The sequence below is a fragment of the Trichosurus vulpecula genome, chromosome 7, assembly GCF_011100635.1.
Source record: "Trichosurus vulpecula isolate mTriVul1 chromosome 7, mTriVul1.pri, whole genome shotgun sequence".
NCBI lineage: Eukaryota > Metazoa > Chordata > Mammalia > Diprotodontia > Phalangeridae > Trichosurus > Trichosurus vulpecula.
This window is the reverse complement of record NC_050579.1, coordinates 94,590,772-94,604,638: the sequence shown is the minus strand read 5'-3', so window position 1 is coordinate 94,604,638 and position 13,867 is coordinate 94,590,772. Positions and strand designations below refer to the sequence as shown.

The following is a 13,867-nucleotide window of genomic DNA, read 5'->3' as shown; positions in this document are numbered from 1 at the left end:
CATTTCAGTATCTTTGCCAAGAAAATGCCAAAAGGCCAACACGAAGAGTCTGAAATGACTGAAAAATTACTGATCTTGATCACTTATTTAACCTTCATACAAAAATCTTATGAATAGGCCACATTGTCCCTGTGCTATCTTCACATTTTTTCTTCTCGCCAATATCCTAGAAATAGTGTTTAGCTATATGACACGGGCAACCAACAATGATGCTTCCACAATGCCACCCACAAATGCATTTCTGAGCTAAAAGTAAACACTGAAGAAATATGATTACTAATAAGATTTTAAAGGTACAGCAGCAAACTGGTATTATCAGCTGAGCATTTGGATTCATTAGAATTTGCTGAAGCAAAATCTAGTTTCCATAGAATCTCAGTAAAGTCCTCAGAGACTTGCTTTAGGAGTTGCAATAACTCATTGGTGATGCCTTCAGGATCAATTCCTGGGGCTTTGCTGTGTTCAATTAGGTGGGTGATAAATTCTAAATCACTTATCTCTCGTGTCACATTATGATTATGCCATAAATTTGTGGATACAAAGAAATAGGGATATGGGAGACAAGCTTGTACATAGTAATCCCCCTCTCCCGAATGATGTGTGTACCATATACTGTGATTCACAGTGATGGGACCCATGGTGACCATGACATCCCGTCTGTCCAGACCAGACATCAAGTTCAAAGCCACCTGGCAGCTTGGTTGTATTCCACCAGGTGGTGAGCTTAAGCCATGGTGGAAAAGGCATACATGCCTAGTGAGACTTATTTTCTTTCACTCCCAAAATCATCATCATGGCAAGAAGGGTAGTGAGGCTCTTGCAGCTGCCCCTCCTCCTGGGTCTTTGGTTTCTTCTCCTCTTCTCTGTTCTGGGCTTTTTCTGTGTTTTGAGCATCCTTATCCTGTTGGCCAATGTAGTCACAGGGTCAGATGTTTTTTTTCTGGGATCAAGATTGGTTTTTCTGCATTATCTGGGGAGACACAAGCATACCCTAGCCCCCATGTTAGTAGCCTTGCTGGCCTTTTCCAGCATCCTGTTTTTGGGTCTTTCCACATGATTGGTGTGTCCTCATCATTTTGGAACCTTTGTTTTTGTCTATTAAAATGGTTTTTGTGCTGGGGTTAAATTTTGGTTATCTGGTGTTAGAAAATTTGTAGTTTATAGCACTTGATCCAACCTTCTTCTTATCCTTTTTTCCTGCCCGCCTCCCCCTTTCTTTTGTTTTTCTAAGAGAATTTTAATGTCCTTGTCACATCTTTCTACAATGGCCTGTCCTGTTGGGTTGTGTGGGATTCCTGTGATGTGTTTTATCTGTAACGTGGAAAAGAACTCTTTGAATGATTTGCTGGTGTAAGCCAGGCCATTTTTTGTCTTTAGAGTTTCTGGGACACTGGCCACCATGAAGCAGGCTAAGAGATGATATATCACATGTGTAGAGGCTTCCCCTGATTGTGCAGTGGCTATAGTGTATGAAGAAAAGGTATCTATTGTAACGTGGATGTATTGAAGCTTACCAAATGGTTGGTAGTGAGTGACATCCATTTGACAAATTTGTAAAGGCTTAAGGCCTAGAGGGTTGACTGCAGTATTGGGGGTGGGGGGGAGAAGGTAGAAATACCTGGTTTTCTAAATGGCAGTTATAAAACATTATAAGACAGGGTTAGCAATGCTGCTAACATCATTTCTAAGAGAATGGTCACAATGGTCATTCAAGTTTTACAATATAGGAGAATTTTACTACAATTTAAAATTTCACATGACATTAAGTATGTTCACTTTTGTGTTCACTCCTTAAAAACTTTATGAAAGTGAGAACTTTGAATCTGCCAGTCAAAAGTGAATGGGACTCTGGAAAAAAAAATCCAGTGGTGCCTTGTCCCTTCTCCTCGTACTGGGGAGCTCAAAGTGTCTCTTTTTCAAATCTATGCATTTTCCCAATTTGCCTTAGTGCCAAATGGTATAATAAATTCTGATTTATCTTACATCATATTAGGAGTAACACATTTCACTTAAATTTGTGGGAAAAGTTTCCCGTTTTCTTTCTTATCTCTCTTCACATTCCAAATTGGCCAGATTTGGAATGGAGTGAGAAAGTAACAGCATTTTTTCCAACTACTTCCCAAAAGTTTCCAAACCTTATTTCTTTCTAATTTTGACCTGATACTTCTCCAACTTTCCTTTTCCATAACAAAACCTAAACAAGAAAACATTTTTCTTTCTCTTTCTCTCTCCCCCACCCTCCCATTCCTCCCAAGAGCCTGAAGTCAGGGAGGGAGAGAGAGACAAATAGTGAACATTACAGGGTGTCAGATTACACACTTCACAGAAACACAGATACAGAACACAGACACAGAGACAGGAAACAGAGAGGATTTTTTGAATCCTTTGCACAAATTGCTTGGCTCTCAGGAATGTAACAGAGGCCAGGTGCCATGCTTTATTGGGGTCTTGGAGACCCTGCTTTTTAAGATGACCTGGGGCAGATCCCCAGCTGTAGGGGAAATGTGCCCATCTCTGCTGTCTCTAAAAATTCTTGTAATTTGGGTAGTTGTTATTAAGAGACCTCTTTCCCTTACTAGCTTCTTCAGAACTTTCATATAGCATTCTCAGTCTCTTTCCCCTGATTGTACTTGTCCCATCTCTTTAATCCCTGCATAAGCCTGGTGATACTTAGAAAAGGAAAGTGAAAGTAAAGGAGAGGAAAGATTATAGCCCTTATCTTAGTTGACTCTGCTTGCTGACCGGAGCTCCATTTTTGTCAGGGCCTCTCCGTGGGAGACTCACTCTTTCAGAGCCTCTTTCCTCTGGTTTCGTATGCTTTAGGTTCGTCTTCAGGTCAGTCTGTTCAGGTGCAACTTGCTGCCAGCGGCTGTGGCACGGAATGGCCAGAGATGGCCAAATGCCACGGAGAGTGAAAAGAAGACACGGGCCAGGCGGGAGAGTATAGCACAACTTTGTTTATTAGGCTGAGGAAAAGGGCTTATATACCTTTCAGGCAAGCATAATCGGCAAGTCCTCATGTGAAACATTAGTTACATTGCATGATTTCTTTGTGCTTTGTTCCCTTTTTGCTGTAACAATATCGTGTTAGCAGCCCACAGGTGGTATTTAGTACGTGTGTGCTGAGGGGGTTTTGGAGAGCCCACAGCCTGAGTTATCAACCCAAGAGCAAGAACAGGCTTCAGGGAAAACCTGGCCTGTATCTTATCCCAGAATGAACTTTCTCAGAGCTGGCCCTCTAGATAACTTCTGAGATGTCTTTTAACTTTGAATCTATTATACTATAATTGAAGGTAGAAACTAGTCAGGAGCTTATTACTTAATTACTCATTATTTCCCTGACTCATTCATCCATATCCCATCTCTTCCTCTTCTCCACCTGTTGGGATCCTTTCCCTTCAAGGCCAAGTTCAGTTACCACCACAATGTTCACCATTCCTGATCATCCCATCCAGAAATGGTCTCTTGTTCCTTGAATCTTTCATTTTCTAATTCGTATCGTAATTGCTTGTGAATATGTCTCATTCAACAGGACTTAATAGGCACTTACTATGTTCCAGGTAATCTGCTAGGTGCTGGTGATGTAGAGATCACAACAACCACAATAAAAGTCTTGATACTTTCAAGGAAGTAATAGTCTCTTGGGGGAAGAAATGATAGGCAACACAGAATATTAATTTCCAGGAGTGAGCATTTGCATCTGAAAAGAATCAAACCAGACTTCCTGTAGGAAGTGACATTTGAGCTGAGTTTTGAAGGAAGTTTGGAAGTTTATGAGGGAGAAATGAAGAAGAAGCATTGGGAATAGCCAGGCATGGGAATGTCATATAAAGGGAACAGCAAGTATGCCAATTTGTCTCAAATGAAGAGTTTATCTTATCTTATTATTATCTAACTTATTATTTATAAGTAGTGGCTTATCTCCCTACTAGATTGCAAGTTTCTTGAGAGCAGGGGATGTCATTTTATTTATTCATTCATTCATTCTATTTTTGTTTGTTTATTGATATACCAAGACCTAACATAGTACTTGCATGCGGTAGAACCTAAATATATTTTATCGGATTGACTTTCACTTGGTCAAGAACAAAACAACTAACCTAATGAAAGGGTATACAGTCTGATAAAGAAAAAAATAGTAACAGCTCATATTTCGATAGCATTGTAAATGTTACAAAGTACGTTCTTCACAGCTCCCAATGTGAAGTATATAGGATGAGAAAATTAAGGCTCAAAGATAAGATTAAGCACTTTTCCTATGGTTATATAGCTAGTATCAGAGCTGAAATTTTAGCCCAAGTTTCCTGACTTCTCCATGAGAGCGATTACTTCCTCTCAACTCTGTCTCATTCAGGATTATCATCACTATCATTTTTTTAAAAAATCCATAATTTGTGTGTGCATATATGTGTGTTTTCTGGAGTGTGTCCTTTGTAATGTATGTAAGGCACTTTGCACCTTAATCCTATGAGTGTTAATTATTATTATCAAACTATAGAAACTTCTAAACAAGGACTTATGAAACACTTTAGTGTTTCAGGCTAAAAGATTTTCTAAGCATATTGACATTGTAGGCCAACACCAGCTTCGAGATTCAAATTTAAATCTTCAAAATTAATTGTATAAATCATATATCAAGAGATTTGTTTTTTTAAAGTATTTCACAAATTCGGCATGTTAGTCCCAAAGCGGCCCTGATTTTCAATCACTAGAATATGCTTTTCTTCTCTTCTGTGAATTTTTTTCTTTATTTAATAATTTTAATTCTCGGCATTGATTTCCACAAGAGTTTGAATTACGAATTTTCTCCCCATTTCTACCCTCCCCTCCACTCCAAGATGGCATATATTCTGATTGCCCCATTCCCCAGTCAGTCCTCCCTTCTGTCACCCCACTCCCCCTCCATCGCCTTCTCCTTTACTTTCTTGTAGGGCAAGATAGATTCCTATGCCCCATTGCCTGTATATCTTATTTCCTAGTTGAATGCAAAAAACTTTTTTTTTTGTTTTCTATTTTACCCTCTGGCTTTAGAACATCAGGGCAGTTTTCCTTGATAATTTCTTGAAAGATATCTAGGCTCTTTTCTTGATTATGGCTTTCAGGTAGTCCAATAATTTTTAAATTATCTCTCCTGGATCTATTTTCCAGGTCAGTGGTTTTCCCAATGAGATATTTCACATTGTCTTCCATTTTTTCGTTCCTTTGGATCTGTTTTATAATATCTTGATTTCTCATAAAGTCACTAGCTTCCACTTGTTCCAATCTAATTTTTAAGGTAGTATTTTCTTCAGTAGTCTTTTGGACATCCTTTTCCATTTGGCTAATTCTGCCTTTCAAGTCATTCTTCTCCTCATTGGCTTTTTGGAGCTCTTTTGCCCTTTGGGTTAGTCTATTTTTTTTTTATTTTTAATTTAGTATATTTAGTTTTCAGCATTGATTTTCTTTCTTTTTTCTTTTTTTGTCAAACTTGACCTTGGTGGTTTTTTTTTTTAATTCCAAATGTCATTGTGAATCCAGTATAATTCAATCTATTGTGACAGTTATTCCTGTGCTCAATACCTAAGCAGCCAGCATGTTTCAGAGGGAGGTTTAATTATCCCTATACAAGTGATACATCAAAGGTGGTCATTGAGAGACAATGAGGTCCTTGGAGTCCACCCTGAGCACTTCACATTGTGTGTCTGATCAGGATCCCCAAGAAAAGCAGTCCCCAAAAACTCCTCTATCCCTAGACCAGAAGAACAAAAAGATAGCTTAACTGTCCTTTTTAAATTTGCCATTGATGTATGGCACCCATACCAGAATCAGATGCCAGTCAGTGGCCCAAGCTAGCCCCACAGCACCAACAGCACTCCATGTGCCTGCTGTGGGAAGCCAGTACTTCACCAGCTCCTTGTAGCGCAGCCCCAGGAACTTGCTCAACATCGTTGCCCGGCCCCACTCGGCCCGCTCGTTAGCCAGTCCTCAGCATTGATTTTCACAAGAGTTTGAATAACAAATTTTCTCCCCATTTCTACCCTCCCACCCACTCCAAGATGGCATATATTCTGGTTGCCCCGTTCCCCAGTCAGCCCTCCCTTCTATCGCCCCACTCCCCTCCCATCCCCTTTTCCTTTCCTTTCTTGTAGGGCAAGATGAATTTCTATGCCCCATTGCGTGTATCTTATTTTCTAGTTGCATGAAAAAACTTTTTTTGTTTGTTTTTGAACAACTGTTTTTAAAACTTTGAGTTCCAAATTCTCTCTCCTCTTCCCTCCCCACCCACCCTCCCTAAAAGGCAAGCAATTCAACATAGGCCATATGTGTATCATTATGTAAAACCCTTACACAATACTCATGTTGTGAAAGACTAACTATATTTTCCTCCTTCCTAACCTATGTCCCTTTATTGAATTTTCTCCCTTGACCCTGTCCCTTTTTGAAAGTGTTTGTTTTTAATTACCTCCTCCCCCTATCTGCCCTCCCTTCTATCATCCTCCCCTTTTTATCTTCTTCCTCCTTCTTTCCTGTGGGGTAAGATACCCTATTGAGTGTGTATGGTATTCCCTCCCCAGGTCAGATCTGATGAGAGCAAGATTCACTCATTCCTCCTCACCTGCTCCCTCTTCCCTTCTTACAGAACTACTTTTTCTTGCCACTGTTATGCAAGATAATTTACCCTATTCTATCTCTCCCTTTCTCCCTCTCTCAATATATTCCTCTCTCATCCCTTAATTGGATTTTATTTTTTTTAGATACCATCCCTTCATATTCAACTAACCCTGTGCCCTCTGTCTATACATATATATATATATATATATATATACACATATACACATATGCATACATACACACACATTTCTATATCTATATCTGCAAACATACATATATATGTGCATACATATATATATATATATATATATATATATATATATATATATATATATATATATATATATATGCTTATTCCCTTCAGCTACCCTAATACTGAGGTCTCATGAATCGTACTCATCTTCTTTCCATGTAGGAATGTAAACAAAACAGTTTAACTTTAGTATGTCCCTTGTGATTTTTCTTTCTTATTTACCTTTTCATGCTTCTCTTGATTCTTGTGTTTGAAAGTCAAATTTCCTATTCAGCTCTGGTCTTTTCACTGAGAAAGCTTGAAAGTCCTCTATTTTATTGAAAATCCATATTTTGCCTTGGAGCATGACACTCAGTTTTGCTGGGCAGGTGATTCTTGGTTTTAATCCTAGCTCCATTGACCTCTGGAATATCATATTCCAAGCTCTTTGATCTCTTCTGGTTGTGTTTCCACAATACTCAAATTGTTTCTTTCTGGCTGCTTGCAGTATTCTCCTTGATCTGGAAGCTCTGGAATTTGGCCACAATATTCCTAGGAGTTTTCTTTTGGGGATCTTTTTGAGGAGGCGATCTGTGGATTCTTTCAATTTCTATTTTACCCTCTGGCTCTAGAATATCAGGGCAATTTTCCTTGATAATTTCTTGAAAGATGATGTCTAGGCTCTTTTTTTGATCATGGCTTTCAGGTAGTCCAATAATTTTTAAATTATCTCTCCTGGATCTATTTTCCAGGTCAGTGGTTTTTCCAATGAGATAGTTCACATTGTCTTCCACTTTTTCATTCCTTTGGTTCTGTTTATAATATCTTGATTTCTCATAAAGTCACTAGCTTCCACTTGCTCCAATCTAATTTTTAAGGTAGTGTTTTCTTCAGTGGTCTTTTGGACCTCCTTTTCCATTTGGCTAATTCTGCCTTTCAAGTCATTCTTCTCCTCATTGGCTTTTTGGAGCTCTTTTGCCCTTTGGGTTAGTCTATTTTTTAAGGTGTTATTTTCTTCAGTATTTTTTGGGTCTCCTTTAGCAAGTCATTGACTTATTTTTCATGGTTTTCTCACATCACTCTCATTTCTCTTCCCAATTTTTCCTCTACTTCTCTAACTTGCTTTTCCAAATCCTTTTTGAGTTCTTCCATGGCCTGAGTTCATGTTTTTCTTGGAGGCTTTTGATGTAGGCTCTTTGCTTTGTTGGCTTCTTCTGGCTGTATGTTTTGGTCTTCTTTGTCACCAAAGAAAGATTCCAGAGTCTGAGTCTGAATCTGAGTTCATTTTTGCTGCCTGTTCATGTTCCCAGCCAACTACTTGACCCTTGAGCTTTTTGTTGGGATATGACTGCTTCTAGATTAGAGAGTACTTTGTCCCAAGCTTGAGGGGCTGTGCTATTGTTTTAAGAGCTATTTCTATACAGCAAGCCCTGCCACACCAGCTTTCGTCCTCCCCCAAAGACTGCCAACCCAGATTGCGACTCAGTTCTAAGCAGGCTCTGCACTCCCGCTCTGATCCGCCACTTAATTACTCCCAACAGTTGTGCCTGGGGCCAGAAGCAACTGCAGCTGTAGCTCTGTAAGCCTCAGAGCTACACCACCTCTGCAGTCCCCACAGTGGTAGCCAACTGCAAAGTCCTTTCACTCTGCCCCAGACGTTTTTCCCACTAGCCTTTTCTGTTGCCTTTGGTGTTTGTGGGTTGAGAAGTCTGGTAACTGCCACAGCTCACTGATTCAGGGTGCTATGGCCTGTTCTGCCCGGCTCCTGGTCTGGTTGGTCTGCGTGAGACTGACTCTGGGCTCTGCTCCATTCTGCTCCCAGTACGGTGTGATAGACCTTACCCAGCGACCATCCAGGCTGTCCTGGGCTGGAGCCCTGCTTCCCTCTGCTATTTCTTGGGTTCCGCAGTTCTAGAATTTGTTCAGAGCCATTTTTATAGGTGTTTGGAGGGTCTTTGGGGAGAGCTTTAGGAAAGTCCCTGCTTTCCAGCCACCATCTTGGCTCCACCCCCTGAGATCCCCTCTTATGTAAATTTTCAAATGTTTTATTAATGCTCTTTTTCTTTTCTTTTTTACATCATTGCTCACTTCCTTTCCCTTTATAGCATTTCTATATCTACTCCTCATTCCCACCCCAAAAAGTCTCCTCTTGAAACACATAAACATAGTCAGACAAAGTGAATCTACACGTTAGTTATGTTTGAAAAATGTGTGTCTCATTAGAAAACATAATTTATCATTAACCCTCTGCAAACATATTTGGTCATTGCATTGATCATGTTGCTTAAACTTTTCAAAATTTTGTTTATTTTTTTTAGCATTGTTCTGGTTCTACTCATTTCATTCTATAGTAATTAATAGGATAGCCTAAGTTTCTCTGAATCCATTATTTCATCATTTCTTATGATGCAATAATATTCTATTATATTTATCTATTATAATCTGCCCAGTTACACCCCAGATGATGGGAAATTCCTTAATTTTCAGTTCTTGGCAAAATCGAAAGAGCTGCTATGAATATATTCATACATATGATTCTTTTTCCTTTTTCTTTGATTTCTTTGGGGCATGTGTCTAATAGTGGTATCCATGGGTTAGAATTTATTGACTTTTGGAATATAGTTACAGGTTGCTTTCCATAATGAAAGACAAATTCATAGCTTTATAAACAATATGTTTATGTACATATTTTCTTCTTCTTCTTCTTCATCTTCTTCTTCTTCTTCTTCTTCTTCTTCTTCTACTACTACTACTACTACTACTACTACTACTACTACTACTACTACTACTACTACTACTACTACTTCTCCTCCTCCTCCTCCTTCTTTTCCTCCTTCTTATTTATCTTTGCCAATGTTAAAGGTGTGAGATGGAACTTTATAGTTGTTTTAATTTTAATTTTTCTTCTTATAAGAAACTTTAAACATTTTTCATAGGAGTGTTAGTAATTTGTATTTCTTCTTTGGAGAACCAGCTGTTCATATCCTTTGACTTCTCATTTGTTGGGGAATTGCTTACATATTTTAATCAATTTCCGATATATCTTGGATATCAGACCTTTATCAGAGAAACGTGATGCAAAGAATATTTTGTTCCTTCTAACTCTTTACTTTCTAATTCTAACTGAAAGGCAGAGCAAAGTTAATTTTACTTCAGATAAAGATAACAATAAGGCAATATTAAAAAATTGGGGAGATGCAGCTAAAGCAGTACTCAGGGGAGAATTTATATCTATAAACACTTTCAGCGATACAAGTAACAAAGAGGACATCAGTGACTTGGGCATGAAAATAGTTTAAAAAAAAAACAAGAACAAGAAAACCCACAAATTAAAAACCCTCAATTAAACACCAAAATAGAAATCCTGAAAATCAAAGTAAAGATCAAAAAGTTGAAAGCAAAACTAAAAAAGCCAATTGAATTAATAGATAAGACTAGAAGCTGTTTTTTAAAAACAATAAAATAAACTTTAACAAAATTTTTAAAAAGAAGTAAAATTATCAGAATCAAAAATGAAAAATATGAATTCATACCCAATGAAAATAAATAAAAGAAATGGTTAGTAACTATTTCTCCTAATCCTATGCTAACAAACTGATAATTGAAATGAAATGGATATTTACAAAATTATAAAATGGCCAGATTAATAGAACAAAAAATAGAGGACTTAAATAAGACAATCTGAGAAAAAGAAATTGAACAAGCCATAAATGAACCCAGAAACAGATCAATTTACGTGTGAATTCTCTCAAACTTTTAAAGGACAATTAATTTTAATATTATATAGACTGCTTGAAAAAATAGGAAAAGAATGGATCCTACCAAATTCTGTATATGATACAAATATTATAAACCAGGAAGACTCAAAACAGAGAAAGAAAATCATAGACTAGTATCCCTAATAAATATTGTTACAAAAATGTTAAATAAAATATTAACAAAAAGACTACATACATATATAAAACCAAGAATAAGTATTACTTATAATAAGGTGAACTATAGAAAAAGCCTTTCCAATAGGATGAGAGATGTCCTCTATCACTCTTTAATATTTAATATAGTGTCAGAAATGCTAACTATAGCAGTAAAACAAGAAAAAAATTGAGGGAATAAGCATAGGTAAAGAGGAAATAAAATTATCACTTTTTGGTAAGTGATATATATGATGATTTATTTAGAGAACCTTGGAAAGTCAATTGAAAAGCTAATGGAAACAACTAACAGCTTTAACAAAGTTCCACAATATTAAATAAACCCACATAAATTATCAGCATTTTTGTATTTTACCAACAAAATCCAGTAGGTAATGATAGAAAAACAAATTCTATTTAAAATGGCTACGGAAAAGGTCTGACCAGATCACAGATCATAAAATTCAAATCCAACACTTTTATTTTACAGAAGAAGAAATTAAATCTCAGAGAGGGAACATAGCCATGCCTAATTTGGCATAGAGAGCAATCAATTTAGCAAAGACTCCAACTCAGACTGTTGACTCCAAATCTAGTGTTCTTTGCATTCCATGCTTGAATAAATGGATGTCAATCTTCCTTCCAACTCTAAAACAATAAAATAACTAAAGAAAATATAAAATACTTGGGAGTCTACATCCCAAGACATATGCAGGAACTATATGAACACAATTATAAAGCACTCTTTACACAAATAAAGACAGATCTAAATATTTAGAAATATTGATTGTTCATGCTCACTGCTCATAATTGCTCAGTGTATAGACCAAGTCAATATAATAAAAATGACAATAATTTACTTATTATCTTCCATTTAAGTTGATTTACCAAAAGATTGCCTTATGGAGCTAGAATAATCAATACTTTTAATATTTAATGTTAATAATAATAAATTAGAAGAATTCATCTAGAAGAACAAGAGGTCAAGAATGTCGAGGGAATCAATGAAAAAAGGAGAGAAGGAAGGGAGCCTAGCAATACCAAACTATACTACAAAGCTGTAATTATCAAAACAACGTGATGCTGGTTAAGTAATAGAGAGGTATATCAGTGGATTAGATTAGGTATATAATATACAAAAGCAAATAAGCTGGTAGCCCGGCATTTCATATACCCAAAGACTCCACAACCAGGTGAGAATTGAGTCAACAAAATCTTTTGGGAAAACTTAAAAATGGTTTTTCTAAAACTAGATATAGACTAACATGTCACAATGTATACCAAGATAAAGTTCAGATAGGTATACTACTTAAATGTGAAGGGTGGGTGGTATCATAAACAAATCAAAAGAGAAAGGAAAAAATTGCTTATCAGATACATGAATAGGAGAAGAGTTTTTGATCAAACAAGAGACAGGGAAGATCATGGAAGCTAAAATGGACAATTTTGATTGCAAAAAATTTTAAGTTTTTATATAATCAAAACCAGTGCCGATGAAATTAGAACAGAAGCAGGTAAATGGTTAAAAAAATCTTTGCAGTAAGTTTCTCTGATAAAGGTCTCATTTCTAAGATATAGGGGGAACTGATTTGAATTTAGAAAAATAAGAGCCACTCTTCAATGATAAGTGGTCAGGGAATATGAATAAGCAAATTTTGAGGGAAGAAACCCAAACCATATGAAAAAAATGCACTATATCACTAATAATTAGAGGAATCCAATTTTAAACAACTTTGAGGTTCCATCTCATACTTATCATATTGACAAAGTTGACCCAAAAGAAAAGACAAATGTTGGAAGGGCCATGGAAAAAAAGGTACACTAATGCATTATTGGTGGAACTGTGAACTGGTTTAGTCATCCTGGAAAGCAATTTGAAACAATGTTCACAAAGCAATAAAAACTGTGCATACCTTTTGACCCAGTGATACTACTATGTCTATATCTAAAAGAGATCAATAAAAGAGGAAAAGGACTCATATAAACAAAAATATTTATAGCAGCTGTTTTAACAGTGGCAAAGAATTTGAATCTGAGAACAGTGCCCATCAATTAGGAAATGACTGAAAAAGTTATGATATATGAATATAATGGAATTCTATTATGCTATAAGAAATAAGGAGATGTTTTCAGAAAAACCTAATAAGAATTATATGAACTGATGCAAAGTGAAGTGAGCAGAAGCAGGAAAATTATTTATAAAATAACACAAAATTGTGAAGACTAGCAATTCTGAAACACTTAGGAACACTAATTAATGCAATGACCAACCCCAATTCTAGAAAACTCATAATAAGACATGGTACTTACCTTCTTTTAGATAGGTGATAGACTCAGATGGAAGACTGAGAAAATATTTTTGGACATCAACAAAGTGGGAATTTGTGTTTTTTTTTAAAATTATACGCGTTTGTAATGGGTTTTGTTTTTCTTGCTTTCTCAATGGGGGGTGTGAGAGAGAAGGTGGATTTTCATTTAAAAAATAAAATTTAATTTAAAAAATAATGTTAACTATTAATTTTTATGCAAAACTTTGTTATATAGTTGAAGTTATCCATTTTACCTCTTGTGGTCCTTTCAAATATCTCTGTTGCTCTAGGTAATATGACCCTTTATATTCATTTCTGTATTCCTTTGGGGCTTGTTCTAAACCTAATTTCTGCCACATTAATATCCAGTTTTCCAATAAGATTTTGTTTAATAGTAAGCCTTTATCTTAGTATTTAGGGTACTTGGGTTCACTAAACACCGTGCTACTGCATTACTAACTTCTGTATGTTGTATACCTAATCTGTTCCATTAATCAACTTTCCTACTTTGAAACCAGCATTATATAGTTTTGATGATTAATGCTGAGTAGTATAGCATGAGATCTGATAATCCTAAACCTCCTTCTTTCCTACTTTCTTGAAAAATTATTCCCTTTGAAATTCTTTAAATTTATTTCTCCACATGAATTTTGTCACTATTTTTCTCATTTTTATAAGAATAATTTCTTAATTTGATGGGCATATCATTGAATATGGAAATTAATTTAGGAAATATTATCATATTAGCACAGTCCAAAAATGAGCAATTAGTATCTCTCTAATTATTTAAGTTTGTCTTTATTTCTAGAAAGAATATTTTATAA

At 36.2% G+C, this 13,867-nt stretch overlaps 2 protein-coding genes across 2 annotated transcripts in view; one reads left to right on the top strand and one right to left on the bottom strand.

Moving 5' to 3' along the window:
- Nucleotides 1-13,867, top strand: part of SLC22A3 (solute carrier family 22 member 3) — a 140,872-nt gene that overhangs the window by 48,107 nt on the left and 78,898 nt on the right. The window lies entirely within an intron of this gene.
- On the bottom strand, nt 5,755-5,925 carry LOC118858619 (cytochrome b-c1 complex subunit 10-like). Its single transcript, XM_036769200.1, has one exon. It carries the CDS (start codon nt 5,923-5,925, stop codon nt 5,755-5,757), a length of 171 nt encoding a protein of 56 aa, XP_036625095.1.